Below are 27868 nucleotides of genomic sequence, written 5' to 3'. Positions count from 1 at the left end.
AGGTAAATGGCTGTAGAACATCTTCTGGTCAGAACACCCAGATACAACCTTGATATTGCAACATCCAGCAGTGTTCTCACTGGTCTCACAATGGAGTCTGCCACTCTCTATTGAAGTTGCCTTTACCTCCTGTGTTTCTACTTAAGGTACCAGTCCACCATACTTACTTGCAATGGAATTAAGTTCCCAGTTGACTCCTGTTCTCTTTAAGAAATTGCATTTCTCAGCATTATTTCTGATGTGCACAAATCAATTTAAAAAATGAAACCTTAGGAGACAACTGATGTTTCACTCAGATTTATTTTGCATATCTGGAAACTTTGTCTTAAAGGCTTTGAAGGACTCCAGGTATTTATTATTGAACTGTGGCTGCAAGTGATCAGGGACACAGGTTGAACATTTATATTTCTCTTTAATTCGTTTGCCTCCTTTGCTGTCCTCGATGCAGATTGCTGCAATGCCTATAAAGAGAACAAAGAACTTTACAAAAGAGGAAGGGTGGCAAAAAGAGGCTACAGTTTCACCTAATCCTCCTCAGTCAAACCTTTGTCTCCTACCCAAACATGATTCTGATAAGCTTTCTGCTACTTGTCCAGACTGGACAGCTATTCAGCAGCAAATTGTCTTGCTGCGCTTTTTGAAGCTGAACATTATGAATCCCAGCTCCTGGTAATATTTCTATACATCGGATCATATTGATTACCCAAGCTGGCCAACCGACAGCATTCACAGTCACCTGTGAACCTGCCAAGCTCATGGTTTGGAACTTTGAGCTTGATGTAGATGGTTATCCTCATTCCACCATCAGGTATGAAGTCTTTGAATGAACTTAATCCCAAATAAATCTCATACGTTTGCATTCCCTTAAAGAAATGTTGTTCTGCCATTTGCATTGGATCCAGTTAATAGCGAGATACTGTAAGCATTCGTGATCAGACAATTGCTCTTTAGTTCAACAATATGTTTGAAGAGCAAGGGAGAACAGTTCTTATTTTGATGATTTTCTAATGTCTGCAAGATTAAACAGGTATTAGATTAGATTAGATTAGATTAGATTAGATTACTTACAGTGTGGAAACAGGCCCTTCGGCCCAACAAGTCCACACCGCCCCGCCGAAGCGTAACCCACCCATACCCCTACATCTACATCTACCCCTTACCTCACACTACGGGCAATTTAGCATGGCCAATTCACCTGACCTGCACATCTTTGGAGTGTGGGAGGAAACCGGAGCACCCGGAGGTATTCTTCACACAATTATTTCTTTCCTACTCTTATGCTGTTTCCTTTGCTTCATTTTTTCTTACTTTATTATCCCTTCCTGGCTCCTAAACATTAAGATAAACAAAGACTACAAAGAGCTATCAGATCCCAGTTGTCAATCTCCAAGAATCCTGGTGTCCATTTTGATCAAGTGGATTTTACTCGGGGAAGATAACTCACCTAGTGCAAATTAAAATTTAGTACACTCCTCACAAAGGTTTGGAATGGTCCTCATCAGTGCAAATGAGGACACCTTCCCTCAATTTCCACTCTTGAGAACTGCCACTTGATCTGATTGGAAGAAGACCATAGTAGCCACAGCTGGGGCTACAAACAGACACAAGGAAGAAGTGAAGAAATCTCCTGGCCTTCAGGCAAATCCAGGGATTTGGGAGGGCACAGCTGGGAAATCCCAGCACGGTAGGGGGTTTGGGTAAGGGAGGCCAGTTGGGAAGGGGTACATGGGGTGCATAGATTTTATGGTGGGGGTGCCCCTAATTGGCACAGGGGACCAACTCTCAAAAGACCTAATCTACTTTCCTGCTGCACAGGAGTCCACCTTCCCTCACAGGCTGATAAATTGCAAAGAAGTTCCAATTCTTTCTCTTTTTTTCTCTTTCATTGTGTTTCTTTTATTCACTCCCAGTCTCAGCTTGAACCTGGCGAGGTGTCCTCTCGGCTCAGCCCAGCCCGGCCTGACCCAACCAGTGATGGTCTCTCAGCCTGGTCTCTCAACGCCACATGGTGGTGTTACAACCTGATGTCTCAGTGCAGTCTCTCAGACTGGCCTATGGCAGTCTCTTGGCCCTGTCTCTCAGCAGCATATCGTGCTCTCTCGATCCGATGAGGCAGAGTGCCAGTCCAGTCTTTCGGCAGCCCTGGTTGGCTCCCTGCCTGATGTGGCAGTAATCCAGCGTGCAAGGGGGTCCTGCATGGGAAAGTTCCTGAGATGGGCAACAGGAGATCGGGAGGCGGCAGTGATGCCATCACAGCCCAACATGGTAAAAGTGAGTGGTGAGGGAGGTCCCCATGGTACCTGCAGCTGAGGTCACCCAGAGAGTGAGCTAAGTGGAGGACTCATCAAGGAGTCTTGAACTTTGAATTTAGTACCTTTGTCTTTCAAGTTTATATTAAGAAGTACTTTAATGTTAACTATTACCTTACTTTTTCATTTTCTGCTTATTTTATGAAGGTAATGCTAAACTGTTTAACTTTTGTTTCTTTTGCTATTTTGTAATGTTACCTTTGTATCTAAGATGTTGCCACGTGTGGTGACGGTGTATACTTTTCACTGTACTCCTGTACTTCTGTATGACAATAAACGGCTAAATCTAAATCTTAAGTGGCAGCCAGTTAATTGTCCACATAAGGGCTTTAACAGGCCTAAGAGCAGGTAGGCTAATTTGTCCCTTCCACACATCCCAATAACACAGGGTGAGTGGGTGAAACATGGTGGATCGGGGCTATCTTTATTTACAAATGCACACTTGAACCCCTCACAATCCCCATTACTGGCCTTCAAATGCACCATGGAGTGCAGTAAAATTCATTCCCCTAGTGTCCATGCATCCTACTGTTGCTGATATTAGGAAATGTTTGATTGTGTTCAAGTTCCCACCATTGATCCTATATAATCCTGGAAACTACAAGAGTATGGGAGCATTGGGAAAATCACTTTGTTTCTTTAATATATAGTATGTTGGCAAAGGAATGACATCACATGTCACATTCCATATTAACTAACATACAGAATCAGACTTATCTTCTATAAAAGGCGACTGAAATGGATTTGAAGGTGAAGATGATGATTACAAGTATCCGGAATGAAAATAAAATTAATCAGATGTTGCCATAGATTGAATGTTGTTAGGTGGCTGAAAGAATCATTCTGTCTGCTTAACAACATTAGAGCAAAATTGGATATCTTCGTCGCACTCAGGAAGGGGAAGCTTCATATCCCCTTTTGAACAAGGTTAGCCTTCCCTCACCTCCCTAAGAGTGATGCTCTTCATCTGATTATAATATCAGAATGGTGCAAACAGATTTTTAAAAATTTGCTTTTGTACTCCTGATAGAGTCATAGAGATGTACAGCATGGAAACAGACCCTTCGGTCCAACCTGTCCATGCTGACCAGATATCCCAACCCAATCGAGACCCACCTGCCAGCACCTGGCCCATATCCCTCCAAACCCTTCCTATTCATATACCCATCCAAATTCCTCTTAAATGTTGCAATTGTACCAGCCTCCACCACATCCTCTGGCAGCTCATTCCATACACGTACCACCCTCTGCATGAAAACGTTGTTTCTTAGGTCTCTTGTATATCTTTCCCCTTTCACCCTAAACCTATGCCCTCGAGTTCTGGACTCCCTGACCCTAGGGAAAAGACTTTGTCTATTTATCCTATCTATGCCCTTCATAATTTTGTAAACCACTTTAAGGTCACCCCTCAGTCTCTGATGCTCCAGGGAAAACACCCCCAGCCTGTTCAGCCTCTCCCTGTAGCTCAGATCCTCCAACCCTGGCAACATCCTTGTACATCTTTTCTGAACCCTTTCAAGTTTCACAACATCTTTCCAATAGGAAGGAGAACTGAATTGCATGCAATATTCCAACAGTGGCCTAACCAATGTCCTGTACAGCCGCAACATGATCTCCCAACTCCTGTACTCAATACTCTGACCAATAAAGGAAAGCATACCAAACGTCTTCTTCATTATCCTATCTACCTGTGACTCCACTTACAAGGAGCAATGAACCTGCACTCCAAGGTCACTTCATTCAGCAACACTCCCTAGGACCTTACTATTAAGTGTATAAGTCCTGCTAAGATTTGCTTTCTCAAAATGCAGCACCCCACATCTATCTGAATTAAACTCTATCTGCCACTTCTCAGCCCATTGGCCCATCTGGTCCAGATCGTGTTGTAATCTGAGGTAACCCTCTTCGCTGTCCACTACACCTCCAATTTTGGTGTCATCTGCAAACTTACTAACTGTACCTCTTATGCTTGCATCCAAATCATTTATGTAAATGACAAAAAGTAGAGGGTGCAGCACCCAGGCCTCCAGTCTGAAAAACAACCCTCCACCACCACCCTCTGTCTTCTACTTTTGAGCCAGTTTTGTTTCCAAATGGCTAGTTCTCCCTGTATTCCATGAGATCTAACCTTGCTAATCAGTCTCCCATGGGGAACCTTGTCGAACGCCTTACTGAAGTCCATATAGATCACATCTACTGCTCTGCCCTCATCAATCTTCTTTGTTACTTCTTCATAAAACTCAATCAAGTTTGTGAGACATGATTTCCCACGCCCAAAGCCATGTTGACTATCCCGAATCAGTCCTTGCCTTTCCAAATACATGTATATCCTGTCCCTCAGGATTCCCTCCAACAACTTGCCCACCACCGAGGTCAGGCTCATCGGTCTATAGTTCCCTGGCTTGCCTTTACCGCCCTTCTTAAACAGGGGCACCGTGTTTGCCAACCTCCAGTCTTCCGGCACTTCACCTGTGACTATCGATGATACAAATATCTCAGCAAGAGGCCCAGCAATCACTTTTCTAGCTTTCCACAGAGTTCTCGGGTACACCTGATCATGGGGATCTTTCCACGTTTAACCGTTTCAAGACATCCAGCACTTTCTCCTCTGTAATCTGGACATTTTGCAAGATGTCACCATCTATTTCCCTACAGTCTATATCTTCCATATCCTTTTCCACAATAAATACTGATGCAAAATATTCATTTAGCATCTCCCCCATTTTCTGTGGCTCCACACAAAGGCCGCCTTGCTGATCTTTGAGGGGCCCTATTCTCTCCCTAGTTACCCTTTTGTCCTTAATATATTTGTAAAAACCTTTGGATTCTCCTTAATTGTATTTTCCAATGCTATGTCATGTCCCCATTTTGCCCTCCTGATTCCCCTCTTAAGTATACTCCTACTTTCTTTATACTCTTCTAAGGATTCACTCGATCTATCCTGTCTATATCTGACATCTGCTTCCTTCTTTTTCTTAACCAAACCTTCAATTTCTTTAGTCATCCAGCATTCCCTATACCTACCAGCCTTCCCTTTCACCCTAACAGAAATATACTTTCTCTGGATTCTCGTTATCTCATTTCTGAAGGCTTCCCATTTTCCAGCCGTCCCTTTACCTGCGAACATCTGCATCCAATCAACTTTCGAAAGTTCTTGCCTAATACCGTTAAAATTGGCCTTTCTACAATTTTGAACTTCAACTTTTAGATCTGGTCTATCCTTTTACATCATTATTTTAAAATGAATAGAATTATGGTCGCTGGCCCCAAATGTGCTCCCCCACTGACACCTCAGTCACCTGCCCTGCCTTATTTCCCAAGAGTAGGTTAAGTTTTGCACCTTCTCTAGTGGGTACATCCACATACTGAATCAGAAAATTGTCTTGTGCACACTTAAGTAATTCCTCTCCATCTAAACCGTTAACACTATGGCAGTCCCAGTCGATGTTTGGAAAGTTAAAAATCCCCTACCATAACTACCCTATTATTCTTACAGATAGCTGAGATTTCCTTACAAGTTTGTTTCTCAATTTCCCTCTGACTATTGGGGGTCTATAATACAATCCCAATAAGGTGATCATCCCTCTCTTATCTCTCAGTTCCACCCAAATAACTTCCCTGGATGTATTTCTGGGAATATCCTCCCTCAGCACAGCTGTAATGCTATCCCTTATCAAAAATGCACTCCCCCTCCTCTCTTGCCTCCCTTTCTATCCTTTCTGTAGCATTTGTATCCTGGAACATCGCCAGTTTGCATGAATTTCTTTCCCGTACCTGCTATAGTTCCACCTTGTTCCTCAATGAGTGCAATTGCAGCTTCCATCGTGCCTCCAGTCTCAATCCACTGGTCCACCAATAGGATTCTTAAATCTGAAACCAGAATTTTTTAAAGCATCTTTTTTACTTCTGGTAAGGTCTATATTTTTGCCCCTGTCCCTCCTTTGTGAGTAAGTACTTATTGTTTGCTTGATAATTTTTTGCAATGAGCCAGTGGAGGTTTGTAACCCACAAATTTCATTCTACCTTTGTGTAGCACACCTTTTTGATTTAAGTCATCCATCAATGAAAGGAAAAGAATAAAACAGAAGTGTCACAGAGGCACACAGTGACAAAGAGACACGTCTTGGTTAACAAGCTATTCTTATTCAAGATATACTATTCTCCAGTTAAACAGAGGATTGTAAGGATAGGCTACACTTTTAGGAAAAGTTGATTGATGATATTTTCCTTGAACATAACTAGTTTTTTATATCAACCATTGGTCAAAATATCATTGTGGCAGGAACAGCAGTGTCAATTCAAACCTCATAATGTTAGGCGAAAAGGAGGGGTAAACATCCAACACTTCGTAATCATGGAGCACCAGCAGAAAAAAAATTACCTAAACTTGCCAAGTTCCAATTTTACTCATGTTACTCTTACACAAAGTGTTCATATCTGAATATATTACCTCTACAGAAGCGACCAGGATTTTACGTTTTGTTTCAGGTTTTCAGGATCTGCAATATTTTATTCAAGTTGGTCATTTGTATAGATCTTGCTATGTGCTATTTATACTTACACTATATATGAGCACTTACATTAACATTTACAATAACAATAACAATGGCTGCACTTGAAAGTTATTCATTTTTGTATTATTCTAAACATTGATGTGTAGATGCAATTTCTCCCTAATATGCTGTGCACAACATCTTGAGGTGGTTTGTCCTTTCGACTTACCTTCCATACAGTAGAGTTGATCTTCTCCAGTCTTCGCCATGGACTAATCTTTTTAATTTGACAACATTGTGGCTTTTCTCTGCACCCTCTTCAATTCATGAACAGCCTGCTGTACATTTTATATTGAGGCAGCTTATTCTTAAAAGTTTCAGTTTTAAATACAAACCAGCTGACTGAATTGAATGATTTCTGATATGTATTATGGATTTTGCTTCAATTAACAGTAATTGGTTTACTAGCAGCTGTAGTAACCAGTTTCAAATAGTCACTAATAAAGTTCATTGTTGGCCAGAGCTGTGAATTAATATGAGTCAAAATATAATGTACAATTTGGTGATAGTTGAACATTGCTTCTGCCTGGCACAAGTTGATCCAAGATATAACAAAGAGAGGTTTAAACTACAATACCTATTTCCTATATTATATCATTATATATTTCCTGTGTTATATCTTGATTATATCTTTACAATGGGAGAAATGGCTCTGTCGTTAGTTGGCTGGAACAATAGGGTATTGAATGGCCTAATAACCCAATAAAAATGAGGATCTCATGATGCCAATGTGGGAATTTGAATTATGTTTAAACATCTGGTGATAAAACGCAACTGGTTTGTTAATGCCCTTTAGAGAGGAAAACCTGGTGTTATTAATGCAACTGACTCCTATATTAATCAAATACCATACACTGTTCTGGTTGACTTTTAACTGTGTTCTGAAATGACCTACAAGCCATTTAGTTCAAAGCAACTAGAGACGAGCAGCAAATTCCAGTCTTGTCAGCAACACCGAAGAATGAAAATTAAAATTATGTACCTTCAAATACCAACCTTTTTTAACCACATCAGTGCGCATCTCCATCACTTTCTCTTGACCTGTGTAGTCAGAGTAATTTTTTCGCTTGGTTTCTACGCAACTGTGACCTTCTTTCCGGATGGTTAAGAACCCTTTCCCAAGACGGTGAGCTATAGCTGCTCCTAAAATCACAAAATAGTAGGTTTGAATCTCAGTGGTGCTTTTGGTAAAATCTTAACTTAATTATTCTGCTCTCACTCTTCCTCTGTTGAAAGCATGAACTCCCAGGTAGTCACATTTCAAACAGCTGGTGACTTTCCATCTGAAGATGAGAATAATTCCTTGCAACAAGTCAATATTTGCCCTCGCTCCTGTCAACCTCTAGCATAACCCTTATTTTTGATTTCTCAAGTTACAGAATGGCTAAGATCAGTTCAGTTGTAGCGAGCAAAGAATCAATAAATCTATGAGATGATTGGCATGGGAGGATGCTGGAGAGGAAAATAAGCTAAGAAAAGGACAAATGCCTGACCATTTTGCGTTGTCAACATAACTCCATATGTCAATATAGAATAGCTGTACATTCAATTAACAGTCCCCTGTGACCAAACAATACTTTTACAAATAAGCTAGCACAGTAAATCATATTGCAATTACAATCATTGTTGGAACTTAAGTGCTGCAGATTATATTCTACATTGTCCTGCAGATTTTAGCTTTGGTTGTTCCACAGTTTCCCAAAATATGAATTTTATTTAAACTGGTGTTCTTCTCCAAATTCAAATGTAGCCCCAGGAGTCCAGAATATGTTGCACGATTACTGGCAATCAGCCAGAAATGAGTAGTATGTTCTTTCATGTTCAGCTTACTGGAGGTTTAGGCCTCTTCAGAAACTCAGAGACAAGTAGATCCAACAATGATGGATAGTCTTTGTTTCTGGTGTAGAAGGTCTACCATTTCAAGGGGTGGAAATTGGGAGGGAGGTCATGTTTCATGCTTGCCCATTTCATAGAGGAACTGATCATATTTCGTCAGTTGCCTCCATTTATACCTAACATAATTAATCTCGGTATGAGAAATGCAAATTGAGCAGATTAAACCTGGAGCAGGAAGTCTGAACACTGTGGATTCATTTGGATAACCAGAGAAAGAGCCCTCCTATTTGGAAAGATAACTTTCCCTTTTTGAAAATTCTCACATAGTGTGATAATGGATGCACTAATGATTGATGTAGTGTCACTGACAAAATGGGCAAACATTTACTCTTTCTGTTTAGATTATTTTCCTTTTTAGCATTTTGCTATGCCAATCATTTTGAATATGATCTCAGGACATCTTTGGAGGAGGTCATGCATTTTTTGGAAAGATAAAATGCCCTTCAGGTGCGGTAAAGATTGTTGATTTAAGCATGAATGTACACAAATGTACATTGAGAAATTGGAACTGTGAAGCTTATTGGAACTTATGAAAACAGCTGTCAAAAGTATCAATATGAACTATCAAAGGGTATTGTCAAGGTGTTGAGGCATTCCAAACCCCCTGCTCTTGACAATGTGGAAACAAAACTGCCTGAAATGCTAAAAAAAAATCATGCTTGTTATTTCATCCTGTCATCAGTCCAGACCTAGAATGCAAAGAGTCATAGCGTCATAGAGATGTACAGCATGGAAACAGGCCCTTCAGTGCAACTCGTCCATGCTGACCAGATATCCCAACCCAATCTAGTCCCACCTGCCAACACCCAGCCCATATCCCTCCAAACCCTTCCTATTTATATACCCATCCAAATGCCTCTTAAATGTTGCAATTGTACCAGCCTCCACCACATCCTCTGGCAGCCCAGTCCATACATATACCATCCTCTGTGTGAAAACGTTGTTTCTTAGGTCTCTTGTATATCTTTCCCCTCGCACCCTAAACCTATGCCCTCTAGTTCTGGACTCCCCAACCCCAGGGAAAAGACTTTGTCTATTTATCCTATCCATGCCCCTCATAATTTTGTAAACCTCTGTAAGGTAACCCCTCAGCCTCCGACGCTCCAGGGAAAACAGCCCCAGCCTGTTCAGCCTTTCCCTATAGCTCAAATCCTCCAACCCTGGCAACATCCTTGTAAATCTTTTCTGAACCCGTTCAAGATTCACAACATCTTTCTGATAGGAAGGAGACTAGAATTGCACGCAATATTCCAACAGTGGCCGAACCAATGTCCTATATAGCCGCAACATGACCTCCCAACTCCTGTACTTAATACTCTGACCAATAAAGGAAAGCATACCAAACACCTTCTTCACTAACCTATCTACCTGCAACTCCACGTTCAAGGAGCAATGAACCTGCACTCCAGGCTCTCTTTGTTCAGCAACACTCCCTAGGTCCTTACCATTAAGTGTATAAGTCCTGCTAAGATTTGCTTTCCCAAAATGCAGCACCTCACATTTATCTGAATTACACCGCATCTGTCACTTCTCAGCCCATTGGCCCACCTAGTCCAGATCGTGTTGTAATCTGAGGTAACTTTCTTCGTTGTCCACTACACCTCCAATTTTGGTGACATCTGCAAACTTACTAACTGTACCTCTTATACTCGCATCCAATTAATTTATGTAAATGACAAAAAGTAGAGGGCTCAGCACCAATCCTTATGGTACTCTACTGGTCACAGGCCTCCAGTCTGAAAAACAATCCTCCACCACCACCCTCTGTATTCTACCTTTGAGCCAGTTCTGTATCCAAATGGCTAGTTTTCCCTGTATTCTGTGAGATCTAACCTTGCTAATCAGTCTCACATGTGGAATCTTGTCGAACGCCTTACTGAAGTCCATATGGATCACATCTACCGCTCTGTCCTCATCAATCCTCTTCGCTATTTCTTCAAAAGACTCAATCAAATTTGTGAGACACAATTTCCCACGCACAAAGCCATGTTGACTATCCCTAATCAGTCCTTGCCTTTCCAAATATATGTACATCTTGTTCCTCAGGATTCCCTCCAAAAACCTGCCCACCAAGGTTTAGGGTGAGTGGGGAAAGATATAAAAGAGACCTAAGTGGCAACTTTTTGATGCAGAGGGTGCTGCGTGCATGGAATAAGTTGCTAGAGGAAGTGGTGGATGCTGATACAATTGCAACATTTAAAGGCATCTGGATGGGTATATGAATAGGAAGGGTTTAGAGAGATATGGGCCAAGTGCTGGCAAATATCTGGTCGGCATGGATGAGTTGAACTGATGGGTCTGTTTCCATGCTGTACAGCTCTATGACTCTATGAGTCTATGTACTAACTCTGCAAATCCATGCTATGGTTTCCCTTTTGCACCAAAGAATAAAATAGTTGATACTGTTGTGTTGATTTCACAGGACTCTATTCCAGGTTGGAGCATTGACTGACAAGAGCATCAGCCTGATAATTCGAAAGCTACGTCTTACACCTTTTTTCTTGTGTTGCAAACTTTCATATTAGGAATAAAGTCTTCGCAACTAACCCTTTCACAATTCAGACAAGGTAGAGCATAAACAACTGGATTAGTTTCAGCAGATCAGGGACAAATTTTCATTAAGGCAGATGCTGTTCCCAGATTGGACTTCAGATCTTACCCCCTGAAGAAGTTTGACAACTGTATGTTTGAACTGTATTTGTCTTCTTACAATTAAATTACTTAAAAGAACTTGAAATTAATTATTAGTGAAAATTGAATTATTCGATGCCAACAGGATGCTCTTTAGGAATTCGATTAGCCTGCAATGATGGTGAGATTAATGGACTCCAATACATGCCTAAACTTTAAGCACACACTGCGTGCAATGAACAGGTCATTGGATTGAATGGATGGTCCTCACAGGCAACACTCCTGTAACTGATCTGTATCTGTTAGCAGCAGTCAAGCTTTAGCATTTAATTGACACATGACTCCAACATGCTTAAATAAACGGCACGGTGGCCTCAATGGTTAACACTGCTGCTTCACAGCACCAGCGTCCCAGGTTCAATTCCAGCCTCAGGTGACTGCTTGTGTGGAATTTGCACATTCTCCCCGTGTCTGTGTGGGTTTCCTCCCACAGTCCAAAGATGTGCAGGTTAGGCGGGTTGCCCATAGCGTTAGGGGCATTAGTCAGAGGGAAATGGATCTGGGTGGGTTACTCTTCAGAGGGATTGGTTGGGCTGAAGGTCCTGCTTCCACACTGAAGGTAATCTAAACTTAAAATAAAAACCAAAAGAACTGCAAATACTGTAAATCAGAAACAAAACAGAAGTTACTGAAAAAGCTCAGCAGGTCTGGCAGCACCTGTGAAGAGAAATCAGAGTTGATGTTTGGGGTCCAGTGACCCTTTTTCAGAACTTAAATAGATTTTGTGATAATGTGTTCAATTTGGAAGAAACAGTAAATTTGAAAAACTAAGCTCGTCTCAAAGACTAAATCCTCAAAGTATTTTAATATGTTTCCATAAACCAAATGCTGCAACTTTGTTATAACAGCATGATACAAATCTTTAATCCAACTTCTTTCAAAGAAGGGATTAAGCTGCAGGAATGAGGACAAACCTTATTCAAAGAAATAATTAACTTATCCTTTCAGAAATGCTCAATGTAAGAAGGCATGGCTTTTACTTTAACCTCATGATGGGTTATGGTAACATGGAGGATTAAGGTTTCTAATGAAGGCAATGGGTGGTGCATCTGTTTGTAACTTCTGGCCGCCAGTTAATGAATTGAACATAATAACAGATACAGAAATCTTTGGATAATTGAGGATTAAGCCAAATGCACACTACCATGTAGAAAAAAAAGCTCTAAGCAAGGTTTTGCATTAGGAAATGTTGTGTTAGAGCAGGTTCCAACTTTTGTGCCTATCTATCTTCCTCTCTTGTTTAAGATCATCATTAAAGTGTACATCATCAACTAAGCTGTTTGGGGTGGATTTTACTTTGGGGGATTGGGGGTGGAGGAGCAGGGAACTAACTATTAGATTTTTAAAAGGCCATGTCGCCTTAACAGTAGAGAGTGGGGTTTACATCTCTCAGTGGAAAGAAGCACAACCTTCAAGAGCTACCAGCCAACCTGATTGGCCAGCAGCTGTTGCTGTCTGAGTACCAGAGCTCAGAATCCTCTTGGCATCTCCATGAAGATTGGTGCAATCAGACACAGCTGCATCCTGGGCTTTTTGGACAGAGAGGAATCAGGCAACCTAGGGGAACAGGGAAGGGGAGCTACAGGTTATGGTGGAGGTTGGCAGACAGGTCTTGAAGGACTGTGGATGGGGTAATCAAAAAAAAGTACTATCTTAGGGGAGGTATCCCATAATGTGCACAGGGCCTCCCCTGTAAGGTTATACCCCACTTCTTTACTGCCTAAGTTCTTACTGCCTAAGAACTTCTTTACTGTCTCTTGTCACCTGCTTTCCACTTCCTGCACATTATGGCTACAAAGGTGAGTTGAAACCATTAATTGCTACTTAATTAGGCAGTTAAGAGCTTCAACAGGCCTAAGATCGGGGAGGCTAATCCCTCCCACCAAAAAATAAATCAGTGTGCAGGTTGTAAAACCCAATCCCTCATGTTAAATTTTGTTTCATAGCACTATCGCTCAGTACCTCAGGGCATTTTCCTTTGGTAAAGTTACTGGATAAATGCAAGTTGTTACTTACTGAAAGCCATCAAACAATTGCACTGCAGAGATTATGGCAACATAGTAGTTGTGATACAGGAGTAGCCTGATAGTCCAATGGCACATTGTCACATTCACTTCAAGAGATCTGCATTTTTAAGGCTAACACCATGAAAAATTGTCATTAAAGAGGAAATTAAAGAGGAAAATGCTGGAAGCACTCAGCAAATGGAGATGGACACAGTAAACATTTCAGGTAAAAACAAGGTCTGCAGATGCTGGAAACCAGACTCTAGATTAGAGTGTTGCTGGAAAAGCACAGCGGGTCAGGCAGCATCCAAGGAGCAGGAAAATCGACGTTTCGGGCAAAAGCCCTTCATCAGGAATCAGTAAACATTTCAAGTTGACTACTTTTCATTAGAACCGCATGTTCAGATTGTTTTAAATCATATTCTGATTGATCTACATCCCCTGGAGAAAGGGATGCTGCATCCTTACTGGCTCTGAAAGACATATACGTGGCTCCAATTACAATCAGTGCCGTTTAGACCAGAAGATGTAAGTGCAGAAGTGGGTCATTCAAACTATTGCGTCAAAAGTGTGGTGCTGGGAAAACACAATAGGTCAGGCAGCATCCAAGGAGAAGGAGAGTCAACGTTTCAAGCATAAGCGCTTCGTCTGCTTTGCCTTTCAATGAGATCATGGCTGATTTGATCATCTTCAACTCCACTTCCCTGATCTTTCACCTTAGCCCTTGATTCACTTACTGATTAAGAATCTGTAAAGTGAATCCAGATGATAACCCAACCTCTACAGTTATTGGTAGTAAAGTATTCCACAGATTCACTCCCCTCCAAGAGAAGAAATTCCTCCTTAACTCCATCTTAATTGTGTGAATCTTTATCCTGAGATTCTGCCATCGGGTCCTAGAATTTCCCGGAAGGGAAAAGAACCTTTCCACATCTACCATGTCAAGTCCCTTAAGAAACTTGCATGGTTCAATAAAAACATAAGAAAGATGAGGAGGATATGCCACTGGGCCCACTTGGTTACACAATATGGTCATGGCTGATCTCATCTCAGCTTCAACTCCACTTTCCTGCCCACTCCCCAATCCCCTTAAACCCACTGCTGATCAAAACTCTGTCTACTTCTGCCCTTAATGTTTACAGTATGCACTGAACTCTGTGGGCATGAATTCCTCCTCGGTTTTCACCTTTGTTTTAAATCTGCCATCCCTTTGCAAAAGATCTGTGAATGTTTGTTCTCGATCGCCCTGTAAATGGCTCAAGATGGCGCAGACACCGGGCAATTTCTTGCGTGCTCCCCCCAGGAGAACTAACTCTAACATTTCTTATAATGATTCTACGCATTTAAACTTAAAACTTAAATCTGTAAAAACTCCTGTATGCTTCACTCTGCCCAAGTTTTTTTCCACCTGTGATCTGCATGCCCTTCCTTACCATGATCTGCCTGTACTGCTTGCAAACAAAGCTTTTCACTGTACTGAGGTACACGTGACAATAAATCAAATCAATCAATGGAAACATGAATGTTTTGAGGCATAGAGATGTACAGCATGGAAACAGACCCTTTGGACCAATTCTTCCATGCTGACCAGATATCCTAAACTAATTTAGTCTCATTTGCCAGCGTTTGGCTCACAAAATTCAACACCTATTCATAAGCTCTTCCTATTTATTTACCCATCCAGATGCCTTTTAAATGTTATGATTGTACGAGCCTCCACCACTTCCTCTGACGTTCATTCCATGCACGTATCACACTCTACGTGAAAATGTTGCCCCTTAGGTCCCTTTAAACTTTTTCCTCTCTTACCCTAAACCTATGCCCTCTAGTTCTGGACTCCCCCATCCCAGGGAAAAGACCTTGTGTATTTATCCTATCCATGCCCCTCATGACTTTATTAACCTCTATAAAGTTACCCCTCAGCCTCTGACACTCTAGGAAAATAGCCCCAGCCTATTCAGCCTCTCCCTATAGCTCAAACCCTCCAGCCCTGGCAACATCCTTTCAAATCTTTTCTGAACCCTTTCAAGTTTCTCTATGTCTGTTCTGTCAATCCCCTTTAGCACCATATCTCAATTAGGTCTCCTCTCTTCAACCTCAGGTCACCTCCCATTCTATTATATTCCAAGAGCACAGGCCCAAACCACTCAACATTTCCTCATAAGACAGTCCCTCCTAGCAAATCTTCTCTGAGTTGTCTCCAATGCCAATAAAGCTTTCATGAGATAAGGGGCCCAAATCTGTTCACAGAATTCCAGCTGTGGTCAGACTGGCCTTAGCGCCACTCGGGACAAAATGAATGAACAGTATGCAACTTTCACTTGTTCCTCCAAGTAACCTTACTGTCTTTCTAAGTGTATGGTCTACTATCGAATAAAGCTTATTCTAAGCTAAAAAAATCACACACCACCTGGTATTAGTCCAATGGGTTTATTTGGAAGCACCAGTTTTCAGAGTGTCGTTCCTTCATCAGCGTGATTCGAAAGCTGGTGCCTCCAAATAAATCTGTTGGACTATAATCTGGTGTTGTGTGAATTTTAACTTTGTCCACTCCAGTCCAACACCGGCACCTCCAAATCATATTCTAAGCTAATTGGTCCAAACATTCTGTCACTTGGTACTAAGGCTGTCTCTCACAATGCGAGATTAGCCTTTAAGCTGACAATCACTGGAACTCCCAATTGAGTTTACCTTTGAAGTTGTGAGAAAACTCTAAAACCCAGTGTGATGATTTATTACTGAATGAAGTAAGCATTGTTGAATGCTATAATACTTCAAGGTCAATTATACCCTAGGAATTTCACCTTGTTTCAAACCTACAACAATTGGTATAACTAAGCGGAATTATGTATTTAGATCAGAGTGGTGCTGGAAAAGCACAGCAGGTCCGGCAGCATCCAAGGAGCAGTAAAATTGACGTTTCGGGCAAAAGCCCTTCATCTGGAATCAGGAAGCGGAATAATGTGTCAACCAAATATCAAGGTGACAAAATGCTGAATTTAACATTACATCAAAGTTAAATGAACCCTCATCCTTGCCCAAAAACTGTTCTCCTGGTAATTAAACTGTTAAGATTTCTGCATTACATAATTACCTAGAATAAAGCCCATGGCATCAATCCCAGCTATGATGTCTATGGTGTCATTCTGGAAAGGCTGGACCAAGTCTTCTACGCAGTCTTTAAAGGCCTTAAAAATAAATAAAAAACATATTAAATAACCTTAATGGATAAAACCAATATTACCTCAAAATTGATCTCAATGTGAAAGATTTTATTCATCTAAGCTTGACTTCTCATATTCCTCAGTGGTGTAGATAGGACAACAGGAGCAATGATGGGGCATTTCGCCAATTGACACTCTTCTTCCACTGAATGGGATCATGGCTAATCTGGATATTGAAAGGAAACCAGAGTCTAACTGGTGATCACAAGTTTGACATTTCCGTGAAAGCTCCAACTGACCCATTCTCAATTCAACAGAAGAGTTGTAATCTGGAAAATGACAGCATTGATCCTTCTTTTCTGTCAAAGTCTCAGCCGAGGTTTGGGAGAAATCTTATAGAACTTTAAGATTCACTGGACATCAGAATGCAAAGTTTCTTAATGGCATTGTGTCTGTCAACAGTAAATCGTTTACCTGAAATATATCAGATGCTAAAATAGCTTTGTCTGGAATATTTATCCTCAAATATCTCCTCACTGGGGAGAAAGGAAATCAAAATATAATAATATCCTGTTGTGAGCCTTAAAGTGACTCATGCAGAGTGAATTGATGAAGCTTAGAAGCAAGCGACTCATCTGCTGCCTTGGCTGCAATTATAATTAAGCTGAGGAACTGAAGAGAAACATGGAGGAAATGGAAAGGTTTCATAACCTGACAGAATACATTTTCAGATGGTTCAGAAGCCAGTGTGTCTGTGTGTAAATGTAAACAGCATGAGGCCATCTGGGATGGTTCCTCAATGCCAGCTGAGTGCCAGTGATGTGGGGTAGGATAATGAGATGTCCCTGAGGACATCGCCCACATTAAGGAAGGCTGAAGATTCCATATTGTATCCGGTTGTCTTTTCCCCTGGCCCACAAGTACATTTTTTTAGTATTTAAAATCTATCTTGCAGAGTGTCTTCTGGACTTTCAGAGAGTTCAGTCTAGTTTTGAGTGGGCTGAAGGATCTCTTCTATACTGTCCGATTCTATGATTCTAGATTCTAACCACTTGCTGTGTGAAATAATTTTATTTCTCGTTTGCTTCTTTTGCAAACTGCCTTAAATATGTATCCTCTTGCTTTTGACCTTCCACCAGTGGGACAGTGTTGTGCTGTCTACTCTGTCCAATCCCCTCATAGTTTTGAATACCTCTTTCAAACCTCCTCTCAACCATTTGTTCTCCAAACAGTCCCACTGTACCAACCTATCTACATAACTTACTTTCCTCATCTCTGGAGCTATTCTTGTGAAGCTTTTCTGCACTCTCTCTAAGTCTTTCACATCTTTACTAAAGTATGGACCCAGAGCTGTACTTAATATGCCAAAGTTAATGAACCATTATGCTGTATAAGTTTAACATTTATCCTTGCTTCTGTACTCTATGCCTCTATTAATAAAACCTAGCATGATGCTGTTTGCTTTATTAATCACTCAACCTGTCCATCCATCTTCAATCACTTATGCTTACATACACCCAGGTCCCTCTGTCCCCCATCACCTTGGAAATTGTGCTCTTTATTCATTATTACCTCCCCATGTTCTTCCGACCAAAATAGATCACTTTACACTTCTCTGCATTAACCTTTTGCCTGCCACTGTTCTCTCATTCCATCAACTATGTCTTTTTGAAGTTCTTATTCTCCTCATGGTTCAAAGTGCTTTCAAGTTTTGTATTATTCTCAAATTTTGGAAATATGTCCTACACACCAGTATTTGGATCATTTCCAACTATCAGAAAGATCGTGGGCTCCAACCCCTGGGGAACTCCACTTCAAACCTTCTACCAGTTCAAAGAATCATTCATTTAACATTATTTCCAATCTAAGATGGCGACAGATAAGAACGTTCCAGCTGAAGCTTGCCTGCTCTGTCCATTTATTTATCTGTTTGCTCTCAAATTTTTCTTTATTTCCCCTTTTACTCATAGTGTTTCTCCCCCGTCTCAACGCGGACCTGATGAGGTACCCGTGGTGGTATCTTGGCTTGGTCTCTCGGTGGCTCGTGGCACAGTGTCAGCCCGGTCTCTTGGCAGCTCATGGCACATCTCAGCTGGTGCCTCAGCAACTCATGGTAGGTCATGACCTGATCTATAAGTGGCTCATGGTCGATCTTGGACCGGTCTCTCATTGGCTCATGGTGGATCTTGGCCCGGTCTCTCTTTGGTTCATAGCAGGTCTTGGCCCAGTCTCTCAATGGTTCATGGCGAGTCTTGGCCAATTTCGCATTGGCTCGTGGTGGTGCCTTGGCCCCGTCTCTTGGCAACTTGTGGTGGTATGCCAGTCAGGTCTCTTGGAAGCTCACGGTAGTGTCTTGGCTCGGCGAGCTAGTGGGTCCTACCAAGGCATGTTCCGAAGGTACCAGGAGCAGATCTGGGAAGTGGCAGCTTCAGCAGCAGTGATAGCAAAGTAGCCCAACGTGGGAAGAGTGACCAGTGAAGGAGATCACCCTAGTACCTGTAGCAGTAGCATCGAGAACGGACAGCAGAGGTCTTCCAGGGAGGGAGATTTTCAGAAGACTCATCAAAGACTGTTGAACTTTTAACTTAATTCTTCTATTTTCTAGTTTGAACTATGAAAGACATTAATGTTAACTATTACCTTATTTCTTTATGTTTCTACTCATTCTATGAAGGTTATGTTTAACTTTTTAACTTTGTTTCTTTTATAACTTCCTACCTAAGTTTCTTGTCCCTAAGTACCCTTTTACCCATGATGACACTGTGCGTGCTGACGTTATACACTTTTCACTGAACTCTGGTACTTCTGTACTTGAGTACATGTGACAATAAAGTCTAAATCTAAAATCTTTATTTGTCTTTGGGCTAATTGTGTATGTTGCTACATCCATGAGCTACAGCTTCTCATGTGGTGCTTCTGGAAGTCCACATATAGCACACCAGGAGCATTACCTGTATCAAACCTCTCTGTTAACTTATCAAAAGATGGCATGGTGGGTCAATGGTTAGCACTGCTACCTCACAGTGCCAGGGACCTGCGTACGATTCCTGCCTGGGGTGACTGTCAGTGATGAGTTTGTATGTTCTCCCTGTGTCTGCATGGGTTTTCTATGGATGCTCTGGTTTCTTCCCACTGTTCAAAGATGTACAAGTCAGGTGAACTGGCCATGCTAAATTTCCCATAGTGTTAGGTACATTAGTCAGAGGAAAATGGGTCTGGATGGGTTACTCTTCGGAGGGTCGTTGTGGACTGGTTGGGCCGATGGGTCTGTTTCCATACTGTAGGGAATCTAATCTAAAAAGGAGCATAAACATGATTTACACTTAACAGATACTTGCTAGCTCTCCTTAATTGACACACATTTGCCCAATGGTGGTTTTTTTGTCCCAAGTGATTGTTTCTAAAATTTTCCCCACCACAGAGGTTAAATTGACTGGCCTTAGTTGCAGGACCTATCCTTACACCCATTTTAGAATAATTATGGGACACTAACAATTCTCCAGTGCTCTGGCACCGCCTCGGAGTCTATGCAAGACTGGAAAGTTATGGCTAATTCATCCGCAATTTGCACTCACAGTCCTCAGCTTCCTTAACTGCCTCACACATGGTTCTTGTGTTTTATCAACTTGAAGTGCGGATAGCCTATTCAATGCCTATTCCCTTATCAATTTTCTACCTCTTCTCTGAATGCAGCTTATTGTTTAGGTAATGTTTTGCCTGCAATCTCCAATTCCATTTGATATGGGCCAATTTCATTTTCAACCACCGAAGTTGGTTTTCCACCAGGTAATTATTCTCTTATTTGGCCAGTTATTTGTCTTTTGTCCATAATTAATCTACACCTTAAGGTATAATAATTATTGACTCGTACATGTGTTGGCAGAAGTGGGTACAGCAGATGCTGATTAGAAGTAAGATAAGAGTGGTCCTGAAAAAGCACAGCAGGCCAGGCAGCATCCAAGAAGCAGGGAAATCAATGTTTCTGGCAAAAACCCTCCATCAGGAATGAGGCTAGAAGCCTCAGAGATGGAGAGATAAATGGGACGGGGCTGGGGCTGGGAAGAAGGTGCATGTGTTGCCCTACTGACATGTGATCCACTTGGCCCAGCTTGTTTCCAAGTACCGGGTCCAAGAGTGCCTCCTTTCATTGGACAGGAAGCTAGCTTATGGATGATTTGATCTGATTGAGAAGACATTGCTGCTTCCTCTCCCTGCTCAGACTTCTGATCAAAATCTGAGGTGACTCAGGCCAATCCTGGACAAGGATCTTCCTCTGTGCCCAGCATGTAGTTCTCAACCTAAGCATTTTAAACAAGCAGTAACATGCCTTCAAACACTAATCATTTTAGAAATCAAAATAATAGTGTCCTAAAAATAGGTGAAACATTGAAAGTTCTGTCATTTTCTTTAGGTATTTGATTGGTGGTGGTCTATTTGTTCTAGGAATGTGTAAAATGACCACTGAGTTCTAATTACATTGCCCAATGTCTGTAAATTTAATTGATTGCATATTATTGAGTCTTCTACCTGTTGGTTACAGTAGAGTCTGGATGGATCAAGCCATGCATAGTGTGAGCCCTTTACATTGGGTGCCATGAGAGCTAAATACCAACTTTTCTCACACTCTGTGGGGATATTCAGTACATCCATGCTAGAGAAAGAAAAGACAATTGATCAAACATTGAGATACGTAGAAATTGCAGCATACAAACAGATCAATCTATTCAACTTGTCCATTCCAGTGTTATGCTCCACTTGAACATCTTCCCGCCTTCCTTCATCGTACCCAACAGATATATCCTTTCATTCTTACAAAATAAATGTAATTTTGTTTTTTGGAAGTTCTTACAGTCTCAACATAAGGAATATGAGTATTCTCTTCGTTGCTTGAAAACAACAGGTTTCCATTCTTACTGTCTGAACTCTGTCGTAATTGTGGTAGGCCCATGAATACCTGACTCTTCCTGCTTTATGTCACAAACTGCTGCTCCCTGTCAAATACTGGAGCAAGATCATCAGTTTTGCATGTCTGTTATATGAAAACTACCTCTGTCATTATAATATTAATCATTTGTAAAACCAAAACCAAATATTGAGTGAAATATTAGGTTCTTACTTGGGTGAAGATCAATGGCATCTGATCGGCTCCGGGGCCGTGGCACTACTTTAGTAATGCCTGTGTCAAAAGTTGTAACCTAATCTAGGATCAGCTGTAAAAATAGTTTAGCTCCACTCAGGAAGCCTTAAATAGGCTTCAAGGCTGGTCAAGACTGTCTTTAAATTTTAAAAAAGACTAATGCACTGCTTCTTATCTTTTGGTGTATCAGAGGTTACATTTTTCAGTTCTTCAAAAACTATTTTGCATTCTCAGGATTTCAAACAAATACAGCTCTCATTAATGTTTCAAGATCCACAAGAATGACTTGTGTTAGTCAGCATGATCCGTGAGTGTGTATGTTGTGTGTGTGTGTGTGTGTATGTTGTGTGTGTGTGTGTGTGTGTGTGTGTGTGTGTGTGTGTGTGTGTTATATTAGTGCGGCTGGTGATATTTACATTATCATGGCTGCCAGCATATGGTATTACCCTGATTACCATTATTGGCATTAAGGGTGCTTACTCTTCTGCCACGTGGGCACAGAGTTTGAAATAGTTCGTGAACATCAAATGTCCTTTGTCAATACTACCTCCAAGGCTACGTAGTGATTACTGGGAGAAGATACACTGTTCTTAATTAACAAGAAGGTTTATTACAACAACTACATGCCAGATAGGCATATCACTAAAATCTTAGAGAGCTGATACAGATACGTCTACTCCCTCTGAAAGCAAGATTAGAATTTATTGCCTCCACTCAGACTGTGTGTCACATCAGTAGTATGATTCCAGCCAACCTAACATGAACCCGTTCAGAACCAATACCTTACACTGCACCATGTGCAGAATCCTCCTGTCACGGGTATGGGTGTGAATCACAGCTAGTGAGATGACTAAATCAGGCAAAGATGTAAAAATCAGGTTCTCAACATTATTCAGCCTATGCAAGTGTCTGCGTAAGAGGAGAGAGGAATTAGCTTAGAGGAGATGGATAGAAGCTTGTTGAAAGAAGGAAGCATTAGCATTGATGGTAATGGGAGAGGAGCACAGCACAGTGGGGTTTACTTGGTTTCTTGCCCTTTGCAGTCTCCCTATCACCTCATGAGCTATGCTGGTGTTCCCTAACTAGTTCCTCAACCTTATCAGCATTGGACCGAAGGGTCTGTTTCCATGCTGTACATCTCTATGACTTTATGAATGAGGAACCTGATATCTGCAAACACACCCCTGTCTCTACTAGACCACCTACCCTGTACTTCTTAGACTGGCCATTAGCCATTTCTTTCTAAAATAAGACAAAGAGAAGGATTGAGAATTGCAGAGGTGGATGGAAGAGCAGTTAGTGGTGATGCAGGAGCAGAACAGACTGTGATGGGAGTAGGGAGCACAAGAGAGCAGGAAGGGTTTGGAGCTGTACAGAATGAGGTGCATGAGAGTCCTTGGGTGGACATGATGCATATTGTACTGAAAATTGTGATCCATCAGCGAGATGTTAATGCAGTGCCAGAGTTAGACGAGTGCTGGCCCTTTGAGTGTGAGATAGCAGACAAATGGTGGTGACGCTCATCCTTGTGAGAGGATGGAGATCATAAACCTTCTTTTTGCATTGCTGGCAGTCCTTTTCACATGGGAGACTGTATTAACCAATGCTGCTATCTCTGTCCAGGCTGAAGAGTCTGAGGGTATGGCCTGTTCCTGCGGTTAGTAATGTAGAGGACTGACCTTTTCTCCATCACTCAATCCACCAGAACGTCAAGACCCTTCTCCAGGAAGTGGGCAGTGAGTTTGGCTTTCTTCTGCACTATGTGCTAGCAGCTTGGGCCGAGCACCATAGCGTGAGGGGTCATTCCTGGCCTGCAGTACCTGCAATGGTGCAGGAACATCTATGTCGAGTAATGTGCCCAACATCTCGCTTGCATGAATACTATGGCCATAAGCTGAAGATTGCATTAGATAATCCCCTGAACCATATTGCGAATGACACTGTGAAAGTCCCTGGACAACACCTTTGAACAGCTAATGGGAAAATTCTGGCTGTGCTTGCATTTCCAGTGGTGGACCTTGGAGATTTCACCCTGTTACACCATGGAATGTGGAGGCAGTTTAGTATATTCATTCCTTTAGTGAACTTTCCACTTAGGTTCATCGAGTTATACAGCATGGAAACAGACCCTTCAGTCCAACCAGTCCACACTAGTTGCACCTGCCTGTGCTTGGCACATATGTTCTTGAACTTATCCAAATACCTTTTGAACATTGTATCTGAACCTAATCCACCATTTTCTCTGGCAGTTCATTCCATACACGAACCACTCTCTGTGTAAAAAAATTGCCCCTCATGTCCTTTTTAAATCTTTCTCCTCTCGCCTTAAAAATATGACCCCTAGTTTTGAACTCTCCCAGCCCAGGGAAAAGACTCCTGTCATTCATCTTATCCATATTTTTCTGCCTGTTATTCATACTGTATCCAGATGAAAGGAAAGGTTTTTAGAATTTGCCTCCAAAGAGGCATAAAATTTTCTGTACCCGATTTTAGTTTGGGCTGGATTGTCTTTTTTAGATTATTTGGATGGTTGTTTGCTAGAGAACATCAAAGGTCAAGGTTTCTGACAATAATTTTGCAATATGGTTCAGACAAAAGAAAACTTATTTTGCAATCAACAACAATATTTAACATGTTTTAATGGGTGTGTAATCAGCACTTTGCAGAAATTGGATAACAATTTCATTGCAGCATTACCTACAGGACACGCAGAGCTTGTGTGAACTAGAGTAAACAACACAATTTTTCAAATCATTGGGTGTTTAACTGGATGCGTTGAAAGTATGAGACTGAGCTTTGTATATAAAATAAATTTTCAGCTCCAGCAAGGTTGGTGATAGCAGTTAAAACTTATCATACATTTAAATTTACATTGCAATGGAATTGCAATGGAGTTCTTACTATTCCCTACCAATTCAAATAGACACTTTAACAAAAGTACCAGTCTTGCTCAACTAAAACAACTTGAAAACACAATGGTCAAATGTCTGGAAAAAAGTTAAAGAAACCATTTCTTCTTAATTTAAAACTGCAGAACTTAATTTTAAAAAGCAACAAAAACAACACAGCCTCCCTCCCTTATATAAAATTAAATAATGCTGGAAATGTTCCATCAACAGTGATCTATTTTATCTGGTATTGCTGTATAATACCATTCTCAAATGAACAAAGAAATGAAAATTGCTTTAACTTTTTGACTGCTGAGTATTCTTCAACTAATGTTTCTCCATTTTGTGAAATCTTTCCCAAAGCAAAAAGAAGTAGCAATTACTTGAAGCTTCTTTTCTCAGAGTTTTCCAGTTCTCTTTTTCTGGACTTCATTCATCTCCCCTTTATGTACAAATAACCTGCAAAATAATGTCATGGGATCAAAGTACTCTGATAACCAAACTGCTCCGAGTTAATTTTGAAGATTTCAAACTCTCTCGCTCAATTAATTTTAAACTCAGTGTCACAGATCATTGGATCATTTGAGAGACTGGGGAAATACTTTGTGAAAAAGTTGAATCAAAGTTGCTGTTTGTCTACCTGTAATTCTAATAGATTGGGATTTTAAACAAAGCCTCCCTGATTCTAATACTAACTCAGTCCATTTCTTGCAGTTTTTAAGCTATACACTTTAAGATTTCTTCCATACAGTGATCTGCATCGCAATGCATGACATCGATTTCCTGCATGTAAAGAGTTACTCATTTAAAAGTGAGCCACAATGGAGATTCATTAAAGGTAGAAGTAAAGTTGTTACCAAAGGGCAGCTCTCTCATTCTGGTGATGAGTAGTTGAAGTTTAACCTAAGGGTCACCATGCCTCAGATTGGGGGAGAGATTGAGAAGGATAGCCCTTTACATCAACCTCAGCTGAACCCAAGCACTCTGGCAGCACTCTGTATCACAAACCAGCCATCCAGTGTCTGTTAAATTGTTAGAACTGTAGTCCTACCCAATTAAAAAGCATTCAAACTATCCTAGAGTTCCTTCTTTATAACCAGACCTCCCCTTACTCTAATAGGCGTCATCATACAACAGCAACTTATAACTGCACTCTGGGAACAACAATTCATTATAAGTGTGTATTTTATAAATGCTTCCAATCCAACCCAGTTTCATGATGAATCAACATTTATGATTATATAGAAATCTGAATGACACTGTTGGGAAATAGAGTGACTCCAAAAAAAACCAGTCTGCATCAAGACAAGAGAATCCCGTATGAATTCTAGGGCCCTTGGACTTGACAAATAAATTTAGCAGAGGGAAATCTTAGTGTGTAACAGCTCAGTAATATTCAATAAAAATAAACATATAAAACTGAACACACCAGATAGTAGTTTACTGGTTGTGACGGATATTAATTCCTGTGCTAACCTTGGACATGGAGCAGGTGACTTAGCTTAGAGCTTGCTGCCTCTTCTTTCCTATATCTTGTAGTCACGTTGCTTCTTCCTCTCAGTATATTGCTGTGACCTCTGTAACATTGGTGTAAGGCAGTCTGCTGTGGTGTTTTTCTTCTCCAGCATGAAGGTGGCCTCTTCACTCTGCCCTTTTATCCTGTTCTGAATGTGGGGATTGCTACATACCCACTGATAGCTTCTGGAGTGCAATGACAGCTCTGTGATAATCCACGTCAGCTTTACTCTGTCCACGATGACTACGGTTCACATTCCAGTTGCAAAACAGGCTTAGAATAGACCCTTTTAGTATAGATCTTTCCATTTCTGGCATTCTTCTGCACAAACAGGTAAATTGGGTACATTGTATACCTTTGGAATGTGACTCTATTTCTTTAGGTAACACACCATCATGCTTCACTGGACTTTTTTGCATAAATAATCTGATCAAGTTTAAACTAACTTTTTGTGTAATTACTTCAGTGATCCAAAAAAGAAATAACATTCATATTGTTTCACGCTAAAACAAGATCAGTGAAGACCTTTTAGAACAGAGATAATGAGAACGTTCTTCAGCCAGAGTGGTGAATCTATGAAATTCATTGCCACAGAATGTTGTGGAGGCCAGTTCATTGAGTATATTTAAGAAGGAAATAGATAGGTTCTTGAGTATCAAGGGGATCAGAGATTATAGGGAAAAAGTGGGAGAATGGGGTTGAGAAACTTGTCAGCCATGATTGAATGGCAGACTCGATGGGCTGTATGACCTAATTTCTGCTCCAATGTCTTACAGAATTTCTAGCAAAGTTTCTGAAAAAGTACATGAATGAATGTAAACTAGGTCAAGCTAAGGCTTTGCCCTTACAATTTCTGGAGTTCATTGTAATGACATGTATAATTTGAAATGTATATAATTAGTTTCCTTGTTCTCTCCATGTCTCTGTGAGTTTTACCATGTGCTCCAGTTTGCTTCCACAGTCCAATGATGTGCAGGCGGGGTGGATTAGCCATAGTAAATGCAGGGTTACAGGGATTATGTGGGGGAGGGGATGGGGGTCGGTCTGGGTGGAATGCTGTTCGGTGGCTGGGTGAAAATGTGATTGGCTAATTGACCTCTTTCTGCTCCATAAGAATTCTCTGATTCTGTGATTCAATAAGGTCTCTGTGAGCTTGAAGGTCCATATTAACAGGCATTGGGCTCCATTCACCCCAACATTTCACACGATAGGAACTTCTGTATCCTAACTTACCAACAAATTCATTGTTAAACAAGTTACAGTAGTTGCAAAGATAAAATTCTAGATGATTACATTCTAGAAAGTTAATTCTTTACACTGACTCACAGCTGGAGGAAACACACTTGCACAGACAAAGGCTCTTAAGTTCCTGCTCGCTAACGTCCTACACGGGGAAGTGGTAAACACAGAGCTTGGGAGATCAGAAGAAGTGAAACAGTATGGGGCTGGACGAGGCCCATAAGCTGAAAGTTAGCACCATCATTTCTTAGGAATGTCTTCCAAACTTTTCCACTCACTAGTTTTAACATTGGCATATACAGTTCATTGTCACTGTTTGAAAGGTTCCCGAGTTGTCAATGTTGTAACATATGTTACTTTAAAGGCTTGCTACATGGGCCAGTAATATAGAATGGAGAATCACACTACAGCACCTGCATTCACTGCATTGCTTGCAAGCATGAGTAATAGCCCTCAGAGAGCTGCAAGA

The 27868-nt window shown here is 41.1% G+C and overlaps 1 protein-coding gene across 3 annotated transcripts; it reads right to left on the bottom strand.

Moving 5' to 3' along the window:
• Positions 1–281: 281 nt before the first annotated feature.
• LOC140491469 (adenine phosphoribosyltransferase) lies at positions 282–26314 on the bottom strand. 3 transcript variants are annotated; one of them, XM_072589665.1, is made up of 7 exons: positions 26121–26314; positions 25028–25103; positions 21147–21270; positions 16550–16643; positions 7859–8005; positions 6084–6179; positions 282–461 (listed from the first exon to the last, which is right to left on the bottom strand). In XM_072589665.1, the coding sequence occupies exons 2-7, from the start codon at positions 25075–25077 to the stop codon at positions 289–291; spliced, it is 684 nt and encodes a 227-aa protein (XP_072445766.1). In that variant the 5' UTR covers positions 25078–25103; positions 26121–26314; the 3' UTR covers positions 282–288. The 3 variants fall into 3 exon arrangements, with proteins under 3 accessions (XP_072445766.1, XP_072445768.1, XP_072445767.1); XM_072589667.1 differs by lacking the exon at positions 25028–25103 and having other exon boundaries at positions 26121–26312; XM_072589666.1 differs by lacking the exons at positions 25028–25103; positions 26121–26314 and adding an exon at positions 21736–21851.
• Between the last annotated feature and the right edge of the window lie 1554 nt (positions 26315–27868).

The sequence above is a fragment of the Chiloscyllium punctatum genome, chromosome 19, assembly GCF_047496795.1.
Source record: "Chiloscyllium punctatum isolate Juve2018m chromosome 19, sChiPun1.3, whole genome shotgun sequence".
In the NCBI taxonomy this organism is placed as follows: Eukaryota; Metazoa; Chordata; class Chondrichthyes; order Orectolobiformes; family Hemiscylliidae; genus Chiloscyllium; species Chiloscyllium punctatum.
This window is presented reverse-complemented; position numbering and strand designations above follow the sequence as displayed.